The sequence below is a fragment of the Cimex lectularius genome, unplaced genomic scaffold, assembly GCF_000648675.2.
Source record: "Cimex lectularius strain Harlan isolate CLEC.00 unplaced genomic scaffold, Clec_2.1 scaffold10, whole genome shotgun sequence".
In the NCBI taxonomy this organism is placed as follows: domain Eukaryota; kingdom Metazoa; phylum Arthropoda; class Insecta; order Hemiptera; family Cimicidae; genus Cimex; species Cimex lectularius.
The window spans coordinates 2,065,230-2,087,372 of NW_019392665.1; the positions used below are offsets into that span (position 1 = coordinate 2,065,230).

At 34.5% G+C, this 22,143-nt stretch overlaps 2 protein-coding genes across 3 annotated transcripts in view; one reads left to right on the forward strand and one right to left on the reverse strand.

Annotated features, from left to right (window-relative positions):
* Positions 1-699: 699 nt before the first annotated feature.
* LOC106667276 (ruvB-like 2) lies at positions 700-7,959 on the reverse strand. 2 transcript variants are annotated; one of them, XM_014395126.2, is made up of 7 exons: positions 7,852-7,959; positions 4,962-5,078; positions 4,629-4,900; positions 3,733-4,458; positions 3,535-3,673; positions 901-1,015; positions 700-815 (listed from the first exon to the last, which is right to left on the reverse strand). In XM_014395126.2, exons 1-7 carry the CDS (start codon positions 7,855-7,857, stop codon positions 784-786), a joined length of 1,407 nt encoding a protein of 468 aa, XP_014250612.1. In that variant the 5' UTR covers positions 7,858-7,959; the 3' UTR covers positions 700-783. The 2 variants fall into 2 exon arrangements, with proteins under 2 accessions (XP_014250612.1, XP_014250613.1); XM_014395127.2 differs by having other exon boundaries at positions 700-806; positions 7,852-7,958.
* Positions 7,960-14,453: 6,494 nt separating this feature from the next.
* LOC112126131 overlaps positions 14,454-22,143 on the forward strand; it is a gene marked incomplete at its 5' end in the record, with an annotated part of 30,565 nt that continues 22,875 nt past the window's right edge. The window contains one exon of the mRNA XM_024225015.1: positions 14,454-14,513. Coding sequence (XP_024080783.1) covers positions 14,454-14,513 — 60 coding nt within the window. The remainder of the gene's footprint in view (positions 14,514-22,143) is intronic.

Sequence of the window (22,143 nt, forward strand, 5' to 3'; positions counted from 1 at the left end):
TTTAATAACACATTATTAATAATATTATATTAATACATATTTTTTAATTCACGGGAGAGAATTAACTATTACTAAACGACCCCTTATGGTTAGAAAAAAAAAAACTTTCAAGCTTGAAGGAATAGCCTGTCAAATAAATAATTTTCCACTAAACGTAACTATGTAAATTAATATATTTTATTATACCTGTCTCTTACAAGAAGTAGCTATCTCAATTTATGCTTGACCCACTTTTTCAATTTCGTGTTACATTTTTATAATTTATTTTAAAATTTATATCAGTTGTTTAAATTTTACCTTCACTCTGTCAAATATAAAATATTTTGAAGTTTGATGTTGAATGAACACAATTCATTAACACTAGTTTATTGGAAAAAAAATCAATTAAAAACAAACATTTTGTATTGATAATTATTTTTGAACTCAAAATCAATGTTAAATTTGCTTGTTAAATTTAATTTAAAAAAAAGATCTAATTTTAGATTTAAATAAAATTGTTGGTTTTGGCCAGCTAGTTGGTGGACAATGTTGAACTGGCACTTTGTCCTTCTACACACAGGTTTTTGATATTACTACTATGTAAAATTCAACATATTTTATTTTTGCACCATCTTCAGAGAAGAACTGTTCTTCATCAGGTTTAAAACTAATTTACATCTATTTCATAATGACGGTGTTTAAAAAGTTAAGACCAAAATGTACACTGAGAAATATTTATTTTTCAAGACACAGTCAAAAGATTAACACTAATGGTTTAAGTAGAATGGTTTTTCTTTTTTGAATTCAAGTCTCCATCGGCTCTCCTCCTGGACCACCTCAAAAATAAATGTATTAAATTTTTTAAATATGGGTTAAATACAAAATTGGAACAAATGTATTAAAATTACGAATTAAATTTACCTTTCAGTGGCTTCTGATCGTACAGATACTGATCCTGGTATTGATTGAGTATCTCCGTCGACCTTTCCTCGTCTAAGAACAACGAATAAACTTTTCTTACATCTTCAATTCCAACCTGAAATCAGAATAAAATAAAGGTAAACTTTAGTTATTTACAAGAACAGATTTACCATGCTATATACATGCCATTTTAGTGATTTTTTTTTTAAATTTTGAAATGTTTAAAAATTACCCTTAATTAAAATTTTGCTAAAATATGACTTTTTTAGATTTTTAGGCACGTCGTTCTGGAATAACAGCCTGTATAATATGAAAATATTGTCGATTGTATATTTCTCCTTACTAATCCTTAATAAATTTAAAAAGATATTTACAGTATAGAAATGTGTGGTGATTAGTGACCGTTAATCGATATTTATTTAGAAATCGTGAGATGTGGTTTCAGAAAAACATTTTCTTTATCGTGCCAACGTTTCGATCTTTATTGAGATCATCTTCAGGGCCTGGGATTTACAAACATTGTTTACATATTACAATTACATTTTGGATGTGGAAAAGTTAATTTATACAATGCAAAATATATTTTATATATTCAATCAAAGTATTTCTACTCACTCAAAGTGTTTGTCTTCTGTGTAATTGTGCCATTCTTAAGTGTCGTATCAAGAGTGCCAGTGAGATTTTGCTATTTTGTGTTTATATACGTTGGATTTTGAAGGGGTGGGGAAGGATGTCGGTATAGAAAAGACATTTTTGTATAAGGCGTTGGCTTCTTTGAGGTGAAAGGAGCCGACGAAGGGAAAAAATGTAATGGTTCGGCCAGATTATCCTTTCAGGATTATATAGAAAGGGATAAATAGAAAAACGAAAGCTGAATTGTTGAGAAATTAGACTATGTGAAAAATATTTGATGTGTGGAATGTAATGTGATGATATAGGTATGTTATCTGTATTGAATGTGATTAATGATATTGGCGTAGCTGCGACTGAGTTTACATGGATCTATTCTGTAATTGATGCTGTGTTTATCTCGGTTGATATAAACCATTTCTAAAAAATTATGTTTATATTTGTTTTGTTCTGTATGTAATATTTTTGGATTTTTGAAGTCGAAATTGTGTTGGTGTTCAAAAGTGGGTAGTGAGTGCTGTAGGATTTTGCTTGGGTTTTTTGCAATCATAGATATGTTGCTTTCCTCTCTTGTCCAGATATTGGGATGTAAGACTGATGTAAGTTGCCGGACAGTTTAAACAGTTGATCTTGTAGATTAAGTCAGATTTATTTGTTATTGGTGTGGCATCTTTAATTTTGGAAAAAAAAGTGTTTGAATTGTATAATATAAATATAATTTTTGAAAGCTATTTTGAAGTTATCGGACGAGAGAAATGTGTTTAATTTGTGTGATAGGCCTTGGATAAATGGTATGTTGGTTCGTTTGTATTCGAATGTAGTATTATTAGTAATAGTGGATGGTGTTAGTGTAGAGTTGTAATTGTTGATTATTCTGTTAATTATGTGTTTAGGGTAGAGATTGTTATGGAGGATCTGTTTGTATATCTTTATGTTCTTGTGGTGAAATGATAATCATACATGGCTCAGGGTAATCATTCTGTGAAGTAACCCTTTGGCCGTGTTTATTATTGTATGAAGAGGATGGTGAGACCGCATCTCACGACTTCTAAATAAATATCGATTAACGGTCACTAATCACCACACATTAGTGATTTTTTTTAAATTTTGAAATCTATTAATTATTATTATAAACCCTTAATTCTGCTAAAAAATGCCATTTTTAGATTTTTGGGCATGTCGTTCTGGAATAATGGCCCATATATTATGAAATATTTGCAGGATAATTCAGTAATTATTTCCATATTTATTACTTATGAACTACTACTACCAATTTTTTTAACTAAATTATTTACAAAATACTAATCATTTACGATTAATAAGGAAAAAAAATGTGAGGGAGCAAAAGGCCAAAAAGATAATATTCTTTTGCCTATTTTGTGCTGTCCCCATTATACCTTCAAAGAAGAAAATATTTACCATCAAGATTAATGTATTTCACGACGATATGATAAAAAATTCACTTTTTTCGGGTAAAAACCCTACAACGCTTTGAAAACCAGGAAATTTCTATAAAAGGTGGATCATTCTGGAACGACAACTGTGTACGGGGAAGTATCGTTAGCGACTATTTTTGTTTCAACCCAGATATATTCTAACATCGGGGTGGTGGTAGTGATAATTAAAATCTCATAATAATTGTGAGATAACAGTTAAGGTTTTGAATCCCAGTATTGAACTATGGATTTAATTTAATAATTTGAGCAATAAAATTATTGTAAATTGGTCCGAGCATTCATTCATGGTACCCCAGCATCTATAGATAAAGCCCTTACGATAATTACAAATAAATTTTTTTTACAGGTGTAGTCAATTATTATTACTTCATAATAAAACTAAAATTTTCATACTTTAATGCAACTGAGCAATGAAGAGGTTTTATTTTGATTTCCCTGGTTTTGGTGATTGTTATGGATTAAAGAGAGCTTTCTCTTTTCAATGATGCAGGCCAAGAGATAACTTTTGAAATGACTAGTAATTAAAACAATTTAAAAAAATATAAACCTCTGTTGACTTTCTTCTGCGTGCGACTAAACCAGCAAGTGTGATTAATTGGATTGCATATCGTAGTGATGTTTCGAGGGCTATCCTCATGAGGACTGTAAGAGCTTCGTCAGACATTTCACAGTCTTCTTCTTCACACCTATAAAATATAATTTTAAGTTTTAGAAATTTGTGGGCGAAAGGTTACAAAATACTTACCGGATTTTCAGTATTTCTTTGACTTCCGCTTCATCGTATTTTGTTGTAGATATTATGACCATTCTATCGAGGAGGTCAAGTGGAATGCCGTGAGGAGAGTTGTAGTTTGTTCCTCTCACTCTTGTGATACCCCTGTTTGTCGCCATTATTACGATAGGAGACATTTCATCCTCGAGAGCGCGATTGAGAAATGCAAAACACTCGACATCAAGCATATGAACTTCGTCGATAAACAACACCCCAGGGGAGATCTCGGCTTTGCCCTCTTCCCTCCATTCTTCAAAACGTTCGTCTATTTTTTCCCTGACCTCCGGTTTTATTTCACCGGTATCGCCGGAAAACAGAGCGAGGAAGCCGTGCGTACGGCAGTTGATCACGTCGATTTCGTGCAATGTGACGGTGTGCACGACCTCTTTTCTTTTCTGAAGTTCACCCTCTGGGCACTGGACGAACCTTGTCTGTGGACCGGTGGCATCATAATCTCTTGCTCTAGTGAATGAACGGCCTATCCTGTTGATCTTGCCGGTCGCTTTATCTATCGTTATGACATCTCCTGCCTGTACTTTCTGTTTTGTAAGGGCGTCTATCATTTTTGTGCCGAGATCATAAATTGTCTCCATTTCTGTCGTCTTCAAAGTAAGCTTTCCAACTTTTGCACCAGTTCCTGTTGCCGGCTTTTCGACCTGAATTTCAACTACTTCACCTTCTATGATATCTGTTTCTTCCCTTAAAAAATACATTAATTTTATTACATTAAAGAAAATAAGATTAGCTTTTAGTAATACAAAGATATTTTTAATATTAATGACACAATCAAAGGAATTTATAAACAGACTTTCTGTTATTAGTTTGTTCTGACTTATTGATAGTACTTAAAGGAAAAAATAAATAATTACTTTATCCTAACGCCTATAGACTTCCTCATAGCTTGTGTTAAAGCTTCTGTCTTGCTCATCTCGAGGCTGTAAATCTCAGAGCCTGCCATTGCTGTGAATGGCGTGTCTTTTCCGAGAGACTTGGCGATACCCATGGCAATGGCTGTTTTTCCCGTCCCGGGCGGACCGGCGAGTAGAATCGCCCTGCCAGCAATCTTGCCCTCTTTTATCATATTGAGGACGACACCGGCGGCTCTACGAGCCTTCAGCTGTCCCACCATGCCTTGTGAGACCTGATAAAGATGAATGGGGTTTGTTAAAATTGTAAAATGATAAGTTTAAATGATTTCTTACGTTTCTTGGATCAAGGCTGTCGTCTAAGCCGAGACCTCGGATGTGTGAGTGGGCGCCAATCCTTTCAATCCTTGCGATGTCCCTTACCTCTGGGGCTTTAGCAAGCATTGCTGGAGTCTGTGAACAATTTTTAAACACAATTAAACACGTAGAAAACTTATTTTCAAAGTATAAAATAGAAAAAAAAATTGTATGGTTTTAAAGAAATGGAGATAAATGGAATGGTATATAGATAAACAAACTGGCATTGTTTAATAATGGTAACACAATATTGCTCTTAAAATGATCAATCCTTTATATGTTAAAATGTACAAGTATATTCTAAGGCTTTTTATGCTGGGTCATCTATGACCTTCTAACCTAGTGCTCGAGCCCTCTTTATACATACCTATACCGAAAATCTGCCACATTGACTTAATCGATGATGACCTCAAAACCTTACTCTTTAAACACCCACAAGAGTGTCAGCATAGGCTGGCTTATCATAGCATATGCCCTCTTGAGTGCAATGCTGGCATTGATGTGTGACTTTGACTGTGTGAAAAGAAAAACATACGGTGATCATGACTGTACTATGTAAAAATCTGTATAGGTTACGAGTAAATAAATTTCCCAAAAATAAATAGTTCAGGAGCTACACATAGATAGTTATAAAAAACATAAAAAAAACTGTCGAATATCTGCAAAATGGTTGAGAATCGGACCATGGTTCTTACAAACTTTTTCATATGAATAGTGAATCACCTTGAATAGGCACCTAGATAGCCTATTAAGCACTTGTGGGAATTGGAAGGCAGCTTAAAAACAAAAATAATTGTAAAAGAAGAGATTTTACAGGAGTGGACACTGGATCATCCCTGAACATGGAGAAAATGGAGAGAGAGAAAAAAATTCTAATAATGAACAATCGTTTATTAGCAGTAGTAAAAATTAGGGGTAAACCTAAACCTACATTTACTGAAATAAAATCAAGATAATTGTCAATAAACAAAGAAATAAAAAATAATGAATTCAGACTTTTAAAGTTTATAATTTTATTTTTACTATAAATTGCATTAAAATTGATTTAAAATGATTGTTTTTTACTGAAGGAAAATTTAACTAAGGGATCCAGACATTGCAAATACCTGCCAATGAGACCCTTTACCGGCAGACCACGCCAAACTAAAGGGGGAAATATTTGAGCTTATCGTCTTCCTCAAGCCTTGCCTTTTGAAGGTGAGGCTCTAGAAGGGTAGATGATTTATTTTCTTTGAGTTTAAATTATCCTAAGCTAGTGGGTCTCCCCTTTCTGGTTTGAGGAATGTATTCCTTGATAATTTCTTGGACATAACGGACTGCAGTGAGGTTGCCTTCAACAATATGGAGTCAAGTTTGTCCTGCAAGGTAAATCCCGGCCCAGACCATTACACCGCCTCCTCCGAATTGCACTGAAGAGAGTACGATTTGTGCCATTGGACGCATTCCCTGTTCTGAGTAAACTCTTCGACGCCTACTATCAACGTACAGACAGAAATGCATCTCATCAGTAAACATAACAGCATTCCAATTGTTGTTCTCGTCTTGGCTGCAGGTCGCCTCAAAGAGGCATACAATTTGAGGCCTTTACAAACCAATCATGAAATGTTTATGTCAATAAAGACCTTGCCAAAACATCTTGTACTTCATTTAGGATCTGGCGGGCACTATGGAAAGGAATCCGTCTTGCAGCAATGACAATATTTCTGTCCTACCTTAGCATCGTAATGCACTGAGATCCACCACCAGGCCTCATATTGGCACTTACAGTCCACCGGAATCAGGCTAAAGCCCGGGAGACCACACTCTGAGAAAAGCCAATCTCTATGACTCAGGCCTCTTTCAGACGAGGCGGTTTGGTTGATTCAACTAGTTGCCCGGTTGACTCTCAATTAGTTTACTGTCGTGTGAAGACTGCTGGTTTCATACCAGGCAACTTGTGGAATCAACCTCTCTTCCCAAAGGGAGGTCACTACGATGTTAGAACCCAAGGAAGCAGGAGGACTTCTTGTGCTTGCTCTTCTGCAAAAAGAGAAGAAAAAAATAGGAAACGGGCGCTTTCTCTCAAAGCTGTGCTACTTCCGTCCAAACTTTGCTTCTTTTAAGTTTATCACTGCACTCATGTCCCATATCGCGGGACTAATAATTCACTTCAATGAACTTCTCCACATGGAAACTTGCACTTGCAATGCTTTCCACGGTGAACTCAGTTGACTCAACTACGAGACTGGTGTGAAGGACGAATGCCGAGCAGTACAACTATCCCTATTCATTTTTGAGCAGTTTAGTTGCAAGACATTGTGTTGTTAATCAATTTAATTTAAAAGGTTTGCTTCTATTTTACCAAAAGTGTTCGGAAACTTTTTTAAATGAGTGTACCTATTGTCTTCGAGGACAGGGCAGACCAGGATGATACTAACTATACTCATAAAAGTTTATTGCTATTATTATAAGATTATTTAATAAAAGTTGCATGACAGACATTGAATCGTGATTCGGGATGTGTTGTACACTGAGCCTTTTAAGAATTGTTGTATCCCGACGATATTTATAATCACATTACATAATTTATTGAATAAGATACGACTTGGGAAATTTCCAAATGCTTTTCTTTGAACTCAAAAAATTTTGTGTGCGTTGGAAAATTCTTGTTCAACGAGGTAAAAAGGACAACTTTTTACAATATTACTTGATAAGGGGTACGTTGTGCCGTGCGCCTCGGCCACGAGGTATGATACCTCGATGTCGAACGGTCTAAAATACTCTGTTCAAAGTTCAAACGCAACGGAATCACAACGTAAAAAGTAATTAATATATAATTAATCTTGGGGAATTATAAAATTACTGTAAATTAGAGGAAAATAAGACTTACCGCCATGATGCCTTGTTTATTATCACGCGGTTTACAGGAATCCAATGACAACGAAACAACACCGACGATAGCTTTTGCCCGACTACATCAATCTAAATGAACGGATCGTATCGAAACTATAAACAAACAGAAAGTTAAAAAAATCAAGGATAAATAAAATTAAGTTTATTTTTTTGTTTGTTTTTTAAGTTATGTGTTTTTTTGTGTGTGTTTTGAGCTAGTGCTTTCGGCCGTGTAAAGCGACAACTGTTAACACTACCGGGGCTTCGGCTTTGGTTTTCACCTTTCAGGCTAAGCAGTTTGTTTTTATTTGTTCCGGTTTAGAAATAAAAACCGTCCGTTAATTTTATTTTCCGTAAGTTTTCCGATTTTTAACACGCCGAGGTGAATGTGAACGCGCAGTGCGAACTACACCAGTGATAAAGCCATTGTTGTTTGTATTTGTATTTCATACTGTTTTGATCCACAAGTTTTCAATTTTACCATCTCTTGCCTGCTTCAGCAACAAGGTAACCAATCCAGTAGCATTTATCGGGCCGTGGACTTTTTCCCGACGACTTGTGGGTCCGGCCTGTTTCGCTTCGTGGACACGTCAAACCCGTCGATGTCCGCCTCGTTAAACTTCGTGACGGGGCCGATTTTAAAATTACAATAAAATCGAATGATTTTAAAAGTTTAAAGCAGCTATGTTAACACACTGACACGGTTCGAAATATGTTGACTTATGGGTTGTCCCAGATCCAACCATCTCCTATCCAACCACCTTCTGGCATATTTTGATACATTTAAGCCTAATTTATATAAAGTTGGTGTGCTTTAAACAAACTTTACAAATATGCCTGCTCAGTCAAAACGACAGTTTTCCATAAAATGTTTAAAAGCTGCTAAAAAGCTAGACCTTATGCTCTTCTTACTTAGTACTACTAAACTACCTACTTAGGAGACTGTTGTATCTAAAAGTTGATACACCAAAAAGAGTGATGCAATATTCAAATTGTTCTATATTGTAAAGTTTTGATTTTTGGATTTTGCCAAAAGCTCTGGATTGTTTATTGCAGCAGAGGTTTAATGCTCCAAAGCTAAACCATGCCAAAAATCCTTCTTATTCCTAACAAAATCAAGTCGATTACTTTTCTTATATAGAACGCCTAATGACTACAATTTTGTAGATAAGCAAAATTTTGTGATGAACAATTTTTTTTTTAAACGGAAAACACTTGGATTTTTGGAACAGGCTGTATTTTTTGTGACAACTGAACGTACAGTTCACCCTGACATATCTTATCTTTTCAATGATTGAATGCCACTTGGAAACTGGAAACTGTTGGCTTTATTTGCAGAAGTGGATTTTGTTTTTGTTTTAAAGCTGATTATTCACTTAAAAGAAGTACTTAATTTTGTAAGTGAAATTACTTAAGGCTCGATTGAAAACTTCTTAAAAGCAGGCAGATTATTTCGATTCTGTACGAATGAATGCTTGCTTGTAAAACGTACGCTCTAAACATTCAACTGGTATAAATCTTATAGATTATACCATTTTGAGAAATAGCAAATTTTCAAGTTGTGAAATTCGAAATTTCACATTGTCAAAAAATGAAAGGACAAAGTTACCCAAGACAGTACGGACCCTGGTGAGCTTCCACTGCAACCATCTGTGGAGTTGGCCAGTAAGTCAAATGTGTTGACTTTAAAATTAATTTATTCAACTTTTGTACATCATGTTTAACAATTTCAAATATATCAAGTAAAACATTTGATGTTAAATTTGAAAAAACTGTTTGGAAACATTACAAGAAAATGACTGCTGTATTCATTTGTTCAGACGATTGCTCCTACACTTGGCAATTAGAATGACCAAACTTTAGCTGATAAATTTCCGGCTAAATGAAAATTAAAGTTGTCATCGCTTCAAGTTTTTAAGTTGACAAATTTTTAATTTTCTAATTGGTCAATTTTATCCATCAAATTTTTCCTTACAACTTTTCAGTATGGTATAGACAATAACAGTTAATTTGATTAATTTTTGATCTCTTCAAGTTGACAAATTTTACAGAGTTAGTCAAATGAAATTAAAATTCTTCTCCAAACAGAGCCGGCATGTTTATCTCTATTTTGCTTATGTTAATTGGTAGTTCAGAGGTAGAGAGCCTTATTTTCCTCAATAATGCCACTGAAAGAAAAGAGTCGCCTTCCTTTTGGAGGTATTTAAAAAAAATTATCTTTGTCTCATACCTTGTGCTTTTATTGAAAGCTGGAATGTTTCTTTATTAAGCCATTTTTCCAGTTCCTACATTAGCACATGCTCCAGTGCACTTGTATGGTTTCTGTCCAAGAGTCAGAGTTATAAAAGCCTATTTTACACAAAATTGCCTGCTTAGAGAGAAGTCTCTTCGCCTTCATTTTTGAGTGATTTCAAAATCTCTTACCTTGCCTAATGTGTGAAGCTTTTCAACAAATCTGGAGTTTTTCTTTCTCATGCTCCAACACCAACATTAGCTCATTCTCTGTGGTGTGGTTTCTGTCCGATGGGAGGGCTGCCTCTTCTTTGACAGGTTGGCTTGTTCTATGTTAGTTGATAGGTCAGAGGTATAGAGGCTTATTTTCCTCAAAATTACCTGCTGCAAGAGAGGAGTCCCTCACCTTTGGTTTTGAAAGATTTAAAAATTTCTTATCTTTGCCTCATACCTTGTGCTTTTATTGAAAGCTGGAGTGTTTCTTTATTAAGCCATTTTTCCAGCTCCAACATTAGCACATGCTCCGGTACACTTGTGTAGCTTCTGTCCAATGAGAAGGCTGGTCCTTCTTTGGGTAGATGGCCTGTTCTATGTTAGTAGTTCAGAGTTATAAAGGACTAGTTTACTCAAAATTGCCTGCTGTTAGAGAGAAGTCCCTTTGTCTTTGTTTTTGAGAGACTTAAAAATTTCTTATCTTGCTGCAGATCGTGTGCTTTTATCCAAAGCTGGAGTGTTTCTTTATTAAGCCATTTTTCCAGTTAAAACATTAGCACATGCTCCGGTGCACTTAATGTGGTTTCTGTCCAATGAGAGGGCTGCTCTTCTCTGGCTAGTTGGCCTGTTCTATGTTAGTTGGTAGTTCAAAATTGCCTGCTTTAAGAGAGGAGTCCCTTCGCCTTCATTTTTGAGTGATTAAAAATCTCTTACCTTGCCTCATGTATGGACCTTTTCAACAAAGCTGGAATTTTTCTTTCTCAAGCTCCAACACCAACATTAGCACATTCTCAGTGGTGTAGTTTCTGTCCGATGAGAGGGCTGCTTCTTCTTTGACAGGTTGGCTTGTTCTGTGTTAGTTGATAGGTCAGAGGGATAGAGGCATATTTTCCTCAAAATTGCCTGCTGCAAGAGAGGAGTCCCTTCGCCTTTGTTTTTGAGAGACTTAAAAATTTCTTATCTTGCTGCATATCTTGTGCTTTTATCCAAAGCTTTCTCAAGCTCCAACAACATTCATTCTCAGGCACATTCTCCTATGCGCCATGTTGTGGTTCGTGTCTTTTTTTTTTTTTTTTTTTTTTTTTTTTTTTTTTTTTTTTAATATTGCTGCCCAGGAATCCACCTTAAGGTTACCTTGTTGCGTTTTCCTAGTGCTTTTATAACTGCCTGACTATCCGAAAGTATGTAAGTCCATGCATATTTTTTTCTTCTTTATCAACTCCTGTGGACAGGTGGACCTCAGCTTGGAGTTGGAACCAATCCAAGGGGTTTCAAACAGTAGTATATAATATAATTTTTAAAATTACCACTTCCTATTCTCAGAATTTGACTGAGTGAACATTGAAGGTCAAAGTCAAGTCTGCAATTTGACATTAAATTTTCTGGTTATAGTCCCAAATTAAACTAAATTACAACCGAAGGTTGAATTGTTTGAGGTCGTCCTGTTGATAAATATTAACGACAAAAATTTTAAACTCTAGTATTTATAGTCCAGTTTTTTGTTATCAACCAAATTTGAGTAAATATGAGCTAAAGGTTAGCGAGGTGACGAATTCCCGTCAATCCGCATGACGAAAAGACATTTTTGTAGGTAGATATTGTAAAACTAAGCAATACTAAACAGGTATTCATGTTACAAACTTTGCCAGTAGATTTTACATTCAAAATGGAACCGAAAAGTACTAATTAACTATGGTCCGAATCTCAACAGTTTAGGAGTTATTCCACATTTTCTGATTTTTTAATATTTCTCGACTTTGCTTCGTATAAACAATGATAACAACAAAAATGAAAAGTTTTGAACAAATCTGTTGACACCATTGAAAACTACGTTAAATTGCCAATAAGATGTGATCAATACTAAACTTGTAAACGTTGGTAAAGTAGGCGTTTTAAAAGAGAGAAATTCGAAATTTTTTTTTCAAACTTGAAAAACTTAGTATGCTGATTCTAAACTACTATTTCCAAACCTAGAGACTAGCAAATTTCAGAAAACGTACTACATTTAATATCCTTTTTAGAGGCGTAATTTCTTTTTTAATTACCTTTTTTCAAAGATGTTTTTCATTGATGGAGGAAAGGAAAAACAGTGGCTGGATTGGCAAGGTGGAAAAAAAAAAAAAAAAAAAAAAAAAAAAAAAAAAAACGGAAATTTTGAATGAATTTATTAAACTTTTTTAAAATTTGGGTTTCTTTAAGTATTTTTTTTAAAAAATTTTTCTACCTTACCAATCCTTCAACCACGGTTTATTTTATTTTCCTTCATCAATTTCTTCATCTTGGAAAAAAGTAATTAAAAAAAAAAGAAATTACACCACTAAAAAGGATATTAAATGGAGTACTTTTTCTGAAATTTGCTGGTCTCAGGTCTGGAAGTAGTAGTTTAGAATCACCACAGTATGTTTTTCAACTTGGAAAAAAAAATTGTCATTTCATTTGTCATTTCCTTTTTAATGTCGTAATTTCTTTTTTAATTACCTTTTTTTCAAAGATGTTTTTCATGATGGAGGAAAGGAAAAACACAGTTGGCAAGGTGGAAAAAAATTTAAAAAACAAGGAAATTTTGAATGAATTTATTAAACTTTTTTTTAAATTAGGGTTTCCTTAAGGTTTTTTTTTTCATTTTCTACCTTACCAATTCTTCAACCACGGTTTCTTCTTTCCCTTTTTTTCAATTTGGGTTTCCTTAAGGGTTTTTTTTTTCATTTTCTACCTTACCAATTCTTCAACCACGGTTTCTTCTTTCCCTTTTCAATTTCTTCATCTTTGGAAAAAATAAGTAAAAAACTAATTGCACCACTAGAAAGGATATTACATGGAATCGTTTTCTGAAATTTGCTGGTCTCAGGTTTGGTAGTAGTTTAGAATCACCATAGTTAGTTTGAAAAAAAAATTGTCATTTCATTTAATATTCTTTTTCGTGGCGTAATTTCTTTTTTAATTATCTTTTTTAAAGATGTTCTTCATTGATGGAGGAAAGGAAAGAAGCTGACGGACTGGGAAAGGAAAATTTAAAAAAAATTTAAGGATATTTTAACTTTTTTTTTTAATTTTGGTGATTTCGCTTATTTCAGAGAGGTTTGCAAGTTTAGTATTGATCACATCCTATTGCCAATTTAACGTAGTTTTCAATGGTATCAACGGTTTTGTCCAAAACCTTTTAGTTTTGGAGTTATCATTATTTATACGAAGCAAAGTCGAGAAATATTAAAAATCAGAAAAATTGGAATAACTCCGAAACTGCTGAGATTCGGACCATTTTCGCACTTTTTGGTTCCATTTTGAATGTAGAATCTACTGGCAAAGTATGTAACACGAGTAGCCGAACACCCTGTATATTCAAAATTCCACACAAAAATTCCTTTCAAGGTTTTTTTTTTTTGGGGGGGGGAGACAAATTCTCATTGGTATTTTATACGAAAGAGATAATTATTCACCTAAAAATTGTTTTACAGTCGTTTAAAATATATTTTTAAAGTTTGGTTAAGCGGTTTTTAATCAAGTAGTTTTGGCATAATTGTTTCAATTTTTCTCTTTTCTGCATACGTGTTAGCTTTAATCTTTCTCTTCGGTACAAAAGATTCGCAACCTCTGCAAAGTGGTTTTGCATTGATATTACTGTATATTGAGTTTTGTTCATTCTTGGTCCTTTCGCATTAGATATAAATACAAAAAGCATTGGCTCGCGTTTCGGGAGTGCTCTCATTTTTTTTTTTTTTTAATATTTCGCGTGTGGTTCTTATAGTGGCAAGACACGGGAAATTTTGCTTCTTTTTTTACTTATTTAAATTTTTTCTAAACTGTTATCAATCTAAGTATGAGAATAGTAATAGACAGGGTTTTATAAATAAAACTTTACGGATTTTTTTGCTTATATTTAATCAAGACTTAATATCATGTTTGCTACTGTGTAATTTGTTTGAATCAAAAAGCTAAAGTTAACCATCGGAAGAAATATCGAAGAATTATTTTTCAGACTAATCTGGCCAAAGTTTATCTTCCCTCTATTGATTAATAAAAAAATACAAATGCAAATTTTGCTGTTTTATAATTGATAAGTTTTAAACTTTAGCTTGGCCTATCGAAAATACAAAATAAAGTCCAAATTACTCCCTATTCAACACAATTCTCCAGTTCAATTTCGTTGCCTAAAAAAAGAAGCAATATTCCCGAAACTCTCAACAAAATTTACCTGCTGACGCAAATCTACAATTGGTGAGTGAAGTTTTAATTTTAAAGCAGTACCTGTCCCCTTTACAACTACAAAATAAAATATATAGTAAAATACAATTAGAAAATAAATAATATTCAATTTGTATAACATTAGGCTTGATACTGGGACGAAAAGATGGCCTAAGAGAACCAAATCATTTTTATCACCGAATCTTTGGTATTGTATCACCACAATCAGTGCAATACAAACTTAAATTAATATATACATTAATTTTTGTATAGCTCTGATGATGATTGTACAATAACCGAAAGTTCGGCGATAAAACGATTGGTTCCGTTAGACCATCTATTTCATCCCGAGTATTTCAGATACATTCGCACAATCTATGTATTACTTATTTGAAATGAGCATTTATTTATAAAAGACGGAATTTTCACTGACGATCTAGCTATTTTGTTTGTTTTTTTAAATTATTATTTTTTTTTAACACACGAACCATCATCCGTACAGGTACTGTTTGCATGTTGCATGAATTTTCTCTTTTTTTTCTAGTTTAAAGTTTAGCTTCTATAGCTGAGCAGGTTGGGGAAAAGAAAATCCCTTCAAAATAAATTTTAAAATAGAAAAAAAGCAAGGAGTTTGTAAATTAGCCAGGCCAGTTGATTTCTGCCGTTAAAAAATTAAACTTGTAAGCAAAAGTCAAATTAAAGTAATCAAAATTATAAGTATAAGAAAAAGATGATTTTGTTAAGGTTGAATGCTCCGTTTTCCGAAATATCAAAACCCCCAACTCCAAAATAATTTTACATTATTAGTACTTTAAAAGTAGACTTTAAATATAGTTTGTGTTGTTTATTTTATTTTTTTGCCCGCTGGGTTTGCGTTTTATCTTAGGAGATTAAAATAAACATCCATTCGATTCAAGAAAGTCAAGAAGGTTTATAATAATAATAATAATGAGGGAAGTTTAGAGGCCGACAAACATCTCAGATCATTCATACCTTTGCATATTTTTGCTTCTTTTTTCTGGTCTTTTTAGTTTTCAACCTTCAGCCATTTGAGCGTCTCAGTCTGTTACTGACCCCGGCTTTTTTATGAAAACTTTCTTCGATATCCTAAAATACTAGCCTGTCATGTATACTCAGATTACCAACTAAAGAACATGTATAAAACATATAATACACACATACACACACACACACACACACACACACACACACACACACACACACACACACACACACACACACAAAGTTTGATCACAATCACTCTACCAGAGTACTCGATTTTCCACAGGGGTAGGGTTAAAACCCCTTCCTTTCACGCTAATAAATTACATTCATTCCATTAAATTGACATAAACACTTCACAAACACAATGCACATTTAAAAATCCCTACAGCTGTGAGGTACCGGAACAGCGATTTGTACCGCTGCCCCAAGACTAGGCAGAAAGTTTATACAAATTTGATCAATTGTGTTAATAGAAATGATATTATATAAGGTTCTTGTACCTCAAAGAAGCCGACTCCTCATTTAAAAAAATGTCTTTCTATTCCCGACTTCCCTCTCCATCCCTTCAAAATCCAAAGTATATAAACATAAAACATCAATAACTCTCTGGCACTCTCGACACGACACCCAATAATGACACATATACACAGAAAACAAACACTTTGAGTGAGTACAAATACTTTGATTGAATTTAAAATTTCTATCATTGAATAACTTCACTTTTTTCACATCCTACATGTATTTGTAAAATTTAAACAATGTTTGTAAATACCAGGCCCTGAAGATGATCTCAATAAAGATCGAAACGTTGGCACGATAAAGGAGACTAAACCCCACACATTTTGATCTTGGGAGGCATGGAAGACTGTCCATGAATCTAATTATACTTATAACTTGAAAGTGCATTTTTGCCTGTAAGACTAAGCATTTTTGTCGGTGCCTCTTCGCGCACCTCTTTTGATGTGATCATTGCCTTACAGAAATGGCTGTACCATAACCGAGCTAATTCATATAACCCTCGGGGTGCCGGTATTTTTGAAAATTTTGTAATTATGTCGGGTTTGAATGCAGGGCCGCTGATTCGAACCCGGGACCTTTACCTTACAGTGATGGGCGCCGAGTCAACGCTTAAACCGTTGCGGCCACCGACGCCCCTGATGCTTTGCCCTTGTGGTAGTTAAGAGGCATATAATTTTCCTTAACTTGAGGGGTGCTTGGTAACTTACATTTTAAGCATTTTTCGCCCTGATAATTAAACTAAAAACTACCTTGGAAATCGTTCGTTAATTTTCGTACGGTTTGGGGAAAAAAGGCTGTGAAGAACCAAGTTTGTTTACATGGTTTTACCGTCTAGGGTTGAGTCTTGGACGACGACAGACGGTTATTAGCTAGAATGGATGCATTCTCAAATCCCATCCGATAATATGTCCGGAATCATATGAGGATACATCATCATTTCTAATTCATAATTGAAATGATGATTGGAACCGTTGGACAGCTCATCTGCCCTTTCTCAAGCCTGAGCCTTTTTAAATTGACCAATTTCGGCAGCGTATCCTTGGCGAATGGTTTCATTTAATTTGACGCATTCTGCTAAATGGAGGTTTTCTACTTACTCAGAATATCTTCGATTCATTTAATATTCCTTACAGTAGTCAGTCCCAAAACTTTAAGAAATTTCGATTCTTTGAGTGCCAAGAGGGTTTTAACATCGATTCAAGTAACACTTTTTTAGTTTCAGTTCAACGAGGCCTGTGTTTTTCAAATCCAATTCATTCTCCCTTATGGAGAGGGAAACGATATATTCGGCTGTGGGCAAGTGCTGGCGACAGTTTCGATTTCCTGAGCTGTACACCTTCCAAAATCAATTTTCCTCAGATGAGGAAGGTCTGCTCAACTCGACCCACATTTTATTGGTCTGGCCGGGTTCTATCATATGAGGATTGTTAACCATTTCATTATGATAATAAAGTGCCTAATCGCTTTTTAATTTCTTACTTTTAAACCTCCGCATTGTCACCCTTGTAAAGAATCACGGTTCACCGTGGATTTTTTACAGGGTTTTTTTATCTTCTTGGCGGCCTTAATGACCCTTATATATACGTATGTACATTTTATCCGATCCCTGACTAAATCTGAGTCTTTGTAATTCTGATGTAATTATTTGAATATTTTGGAGGATTTAATCCCGCTACAAGGAGTATTCTGAGGGTGAATGTCCTCAGACTTCTACGTTTGTATCGTGTGGTGATGTATAAACTGTACTGTATAATTTGTACCTATTCTGTAGTTGATAACCTTAGGTATACACTAGAGACTAGCTAGGTCGCTCAAATGACTGCAGCTTAAAACAAAATACGCCTGAAAGACCAGAAAAAGAAGGAAACCAGAGGTGATGACCTCAGCTGCTTGCCGGCCTGTAAAACTTCTGCATTATAGTTAATTTGAATTTAAACTTTAAACCAAATCTGAGGTGACATTAGAGTAAATTCAAAGCTCAGACCCAAACCATTAATGGAAATTTGTGATTTGTTCAGAGGATCAACTGTCATTTCTTGCAACGCAAGACGCTTATCTTAGGTCGTAGTCGAAGTACGCGACGGTCTTTCACCTTTGACACTTTATCTTGCTTTTTTATTAAAAAGCCTTTCAGTTGAAATATTGCAAAAAATGGGAAAATACAGCCTGCTCAGTTATGGAATTTAACAGCAGGATTTCCTGAGAACGTCGCATGAAGATCAGAAGGTAGGTGGGACGTTTTATTATTCCCAGCGAAATATAAAACAAAACGTATCGTGTCATTTTTTTTATACAATATATTATCTCTTTTCTATAACGATATAAGTTTCGCACGCGAGTGTAAATAGTGACTTGAATATAAAAGATTTTTTTTTCTTGACAAGGTAAGTAGTACACATTTCTCGAAGTATTATTTGACGATTCGGAGAGATCTCAAGGTTAAAAAAACATGCACACTTCAATGTTCAGTGTATCCTGCAATAAGTCAGTTATTGGAAATACTGATGAAAAATTAGTTATAACTAGTTATAATTCTGAAGATTTCATTTGGTCAGGATATCATCCCTGTCAAGGTGGAAACATCTACAATAAAAAGTCCAGTACTTAACAGTAGTACTTTATTATGCTTATGGCTAAACTATACTTGTTGATCCTGGAGCCAACGATTAACTAGCGTCCATTTCGCCACACAAACAATTGGAATGTAATATGAACTCATTCCTTCATTTGTGATGTGTTGTGGTCTGTGAGGTGATAGACCTGTAGCACATTCGTCTCCTATTTTGGTCAGCTTCTGCATTTGACCATATTCAGTTGTTGGTCTGTGTTCTTAATAGTAGTACTTTTTTTATGCTCATGGCTTAACTGTACCTGTTGAGACGCCTTTCTGCCTCGAGCCAACGGTTAACTAGCGTCCATTTCACCACAAACAATTGAACCCTGTGGATCTGGACATAATCCACCAATCAACAAAAATATTTCCACCTTTTCTGTTTGCAACGACTGAGTACAGCATGAAGCATAAAGAGTAGAACTCTTAAAATAATATGAACTCATTCCTTCATTTGTAATGTGTTGAGGTCTGCGAGGTGATAGACCTGTAGCACATTCGTCTCATATTTTGGTCTGCTTCTGCATTTGGCCATCTTCAATTGTTGGTATGTCTTCCTTTATTATTCAAATAGGCACATATTCTATTTACTGTTAATATGACACATATTTATATTACTATTACTCTATTTCATTCTTACTTTCCAAATTAACCAATGATTTCTTTTATAAAACATGGTAATGATGGAGTTAGTAATTACATAGTTGAAAATGATGGTTCTTACCTACAAAGAGTCACTGTCTCGTTTGAAGTTCATTATTATTGAATAATTATTGTATTTATTTAATGATAAGGGTTGTTCTGGTGTAGCTTGGTTACAGCCCTTAACCTCTCCCTAGATTCCCTGTTTTCTAAATTTCTAGGTTTTAAATTTAGGTTACTGTCCTTGATAATGGGACTGAGTCTTTAAATAAATTTCAAATAGTCTGTGAAAAAATCATGTCGATTTGTAGACACACTAAAGACTGGTCTGCCTTGATGATGACCTTAAAATAAGTCGAAAGCTTGGCAGTAACAACAGTATTTGCTTTTTCATTAAGACCATACTGTACGATAGTTTCACTTACAGCCTAAATTATCCGGAAGATGTATCTATGGAAAAGTTTCACATAGCAACCCGGCTATACTTGCCTAAATAATATGAATACTTAATTTACTTACCTAAGTTGTTTGCTGAGAGAACAGTGGATATAAAACCACAATTCCATCCAGTATTGTCGGTTTAGTGTTGATGATGAGAGTTGATCTGACAATCGGTGAACTCATGCTGAACCGGCATAGGGTCACTTATTAGATTTGTCTTCATTCGCACATAAACACAGTTTCTCACTGAAGATAACGCAATGCCGTAACGCGTTTGAGTAACTCAACAAATCCGTGCGTGAAGATAGACCCAATAAGTGACCCTAGGCCGTTTCGGCATGGATTGTCGGTTTAGTTAGGCATTACCTGACCTGAGGGTAGATGTATTATATTCCGTTTTTTGCTAGGCCAGTTATACTACCGATGTTTCCAACTTATTAATTGGTTATATCAATAAATTGTGTATTCTCGTCGTATGAAAATCTAGGCTCTATACCATCGATAAATGCGCCTGACGGATCAACCCATCGAGCATAGGCAGACCAAAATGGCAACGGCCAATTTTCAGGTTCAACACCTTTCAGACATGGAGAAATCTCACAATTTAGCAACTGTAAGTTCTATCCTTGGGATAATGACAGTTTTCTTCCCGTGCTAACGCTTCCAAGTTGAACGTAATTTTTGACGTTTTTATGTAAGGTCTTGGTCGAAATGAAAAAGCCAGTGCCACGAGCGGGATTCGAACCCACGACCTTGGGCTCAATACGCCGCTGCTCTAACCACTTGAGCTTCATTTCAACCAAGACATTACAAAAAAAAAGAATAATTAATTAAAAGAAGTAATTTGGCCAATCAGACAATTAGACATAACGGATTTAGTAATTTTTAACCTTGGGATTAACTCTGTAGGTCAACTCGACAATTCATAAGTGACAATTTGAGACATTTTTTAAAAATTGTTTGTTGCAGGTCAACCGAATTTTCTTTTTCCCATGGAAATGAGAACGTTTCGAGGTGATTTTAAGGAAATGTCTGTTTAGTATTTATTCATTTGCGATAATAATTTAATTTCATGTAAATTTTTGTATGCCAACGATCTATTTCTGTCGTTTATCCGCAAGACTAAATACAAATTTACTCCGAAAGTGTAAAGCAAATTCCCAACAGGAAAAAAGTACATTTTTTAAGATTTTTTATTTTGAAGGATATAGTTTTCAGGAGGCAGTACAAACCAACAAGGACAAAGGCTTTCTACTCATGCGCAAAATTTTGCTAAGTGATATTTCATGCATTTTCATTTGTGTGTGTGTGTGTGTGTGTATGCGCGCGCGCGTGCTGCGTGTGCGTGCTTGGGCGAGAGTCACTTATACTATATAAATATAGTAGTAGTTATTTAATATATAAATACAGTCTGAACTATATTATGCAGTAGCACTTAGTTTGTAAAATCTGCTGAGGATGAGACAGGCTTAGTCTCGAAAAAAGTTACAGGCTAAAAAATGTAAACAAATGGTTAATATAGTTTGTCAATGCCTCCTTCCACAAATTGAATATAATAATAATATCATTCCATATTTTTTTGTTATAACAAATTAATAGACTTAGGTAGCCATCGTCTATCGACCTTCTGATGGGCTGTCTTAGTCTATTCGTGAAGTAAAAAAAAATTAACATGAAATAAAATAACTCAAACACTTGTGTATTTCATACTAATGTATTGGGTCTCTTACTGGGACTTCTTCACTCGCGGGTTGAACTACTCAAACCTACCTCGGCATCGCGCCATCTTCAGTGAGGAACTAGTGGTATATTGTTAATTACAATAGTATGTAATGGTCGGAATCTAAGCAGTTTCGGAGTTATCCACTTTTTCTGATTTTTCAAGATTTCACGATCTTGCTTCAAATAAAAAATGATAACTTCAAAACTAAAGGTTTTGGACAAATCCGTTGATACCACTGAAAACTACGTTAAATTGGCAATAACTCAACTGATCAATACTAAACTTGCAAACCTTTGTGAAATAAGCGAAATCACCAAAATTAAAAAAAAAGTTAAAATATCCTTATTTTTTTTAAATTTTCGTTTGCCAATCCGTCAGCCACTGGTTTCCTTTCCTCAATCAATGAAGAACATCTTTAAAAAAGGTAATTAAAAAAGAAATTACGCCACGAAAAAGAATATTAAATGAAATGACAATTTTTTTTCAAACTATGGTGATTCTAAACTACTACCAAACCTGAGACCAGCAAATTTCAGAAAACGACTCCATGTAATATCCTTTCTAGTGGAGCAATTGGTTTTTTATTTATTTTTTCCAAAGATGAAGAAATTGATAAAGGAAAAAAAGAAACCGTGGTTGAAGAATTGGTAAGGTAGAAAATGAAAAAAAACCTTAAGGAAACCCAAATTTTAAAAAAAGTGTAATAAATTCATTCAAAATTT

Excerpts from the sequence above, each read along its gene's own strand:
- LOC106667276 (XM_014395126.2), bottom strand. Across the intron at positions 1,016-3,534 it reads GCAGAAGAAAGTCAACAGAG|GTTGGAATTGAAGATGTAAG; the intron begins GTTTATATTTTT and ends TTCTGATTTCAG. Across the intron at positions 816-900 it reads CGATCAGAAGCCACTGAAAG|GTGGTCCAGGAGGAGAGCCG; the intron begins GTAAATTTAATT and ends TTTATTTTTGAG.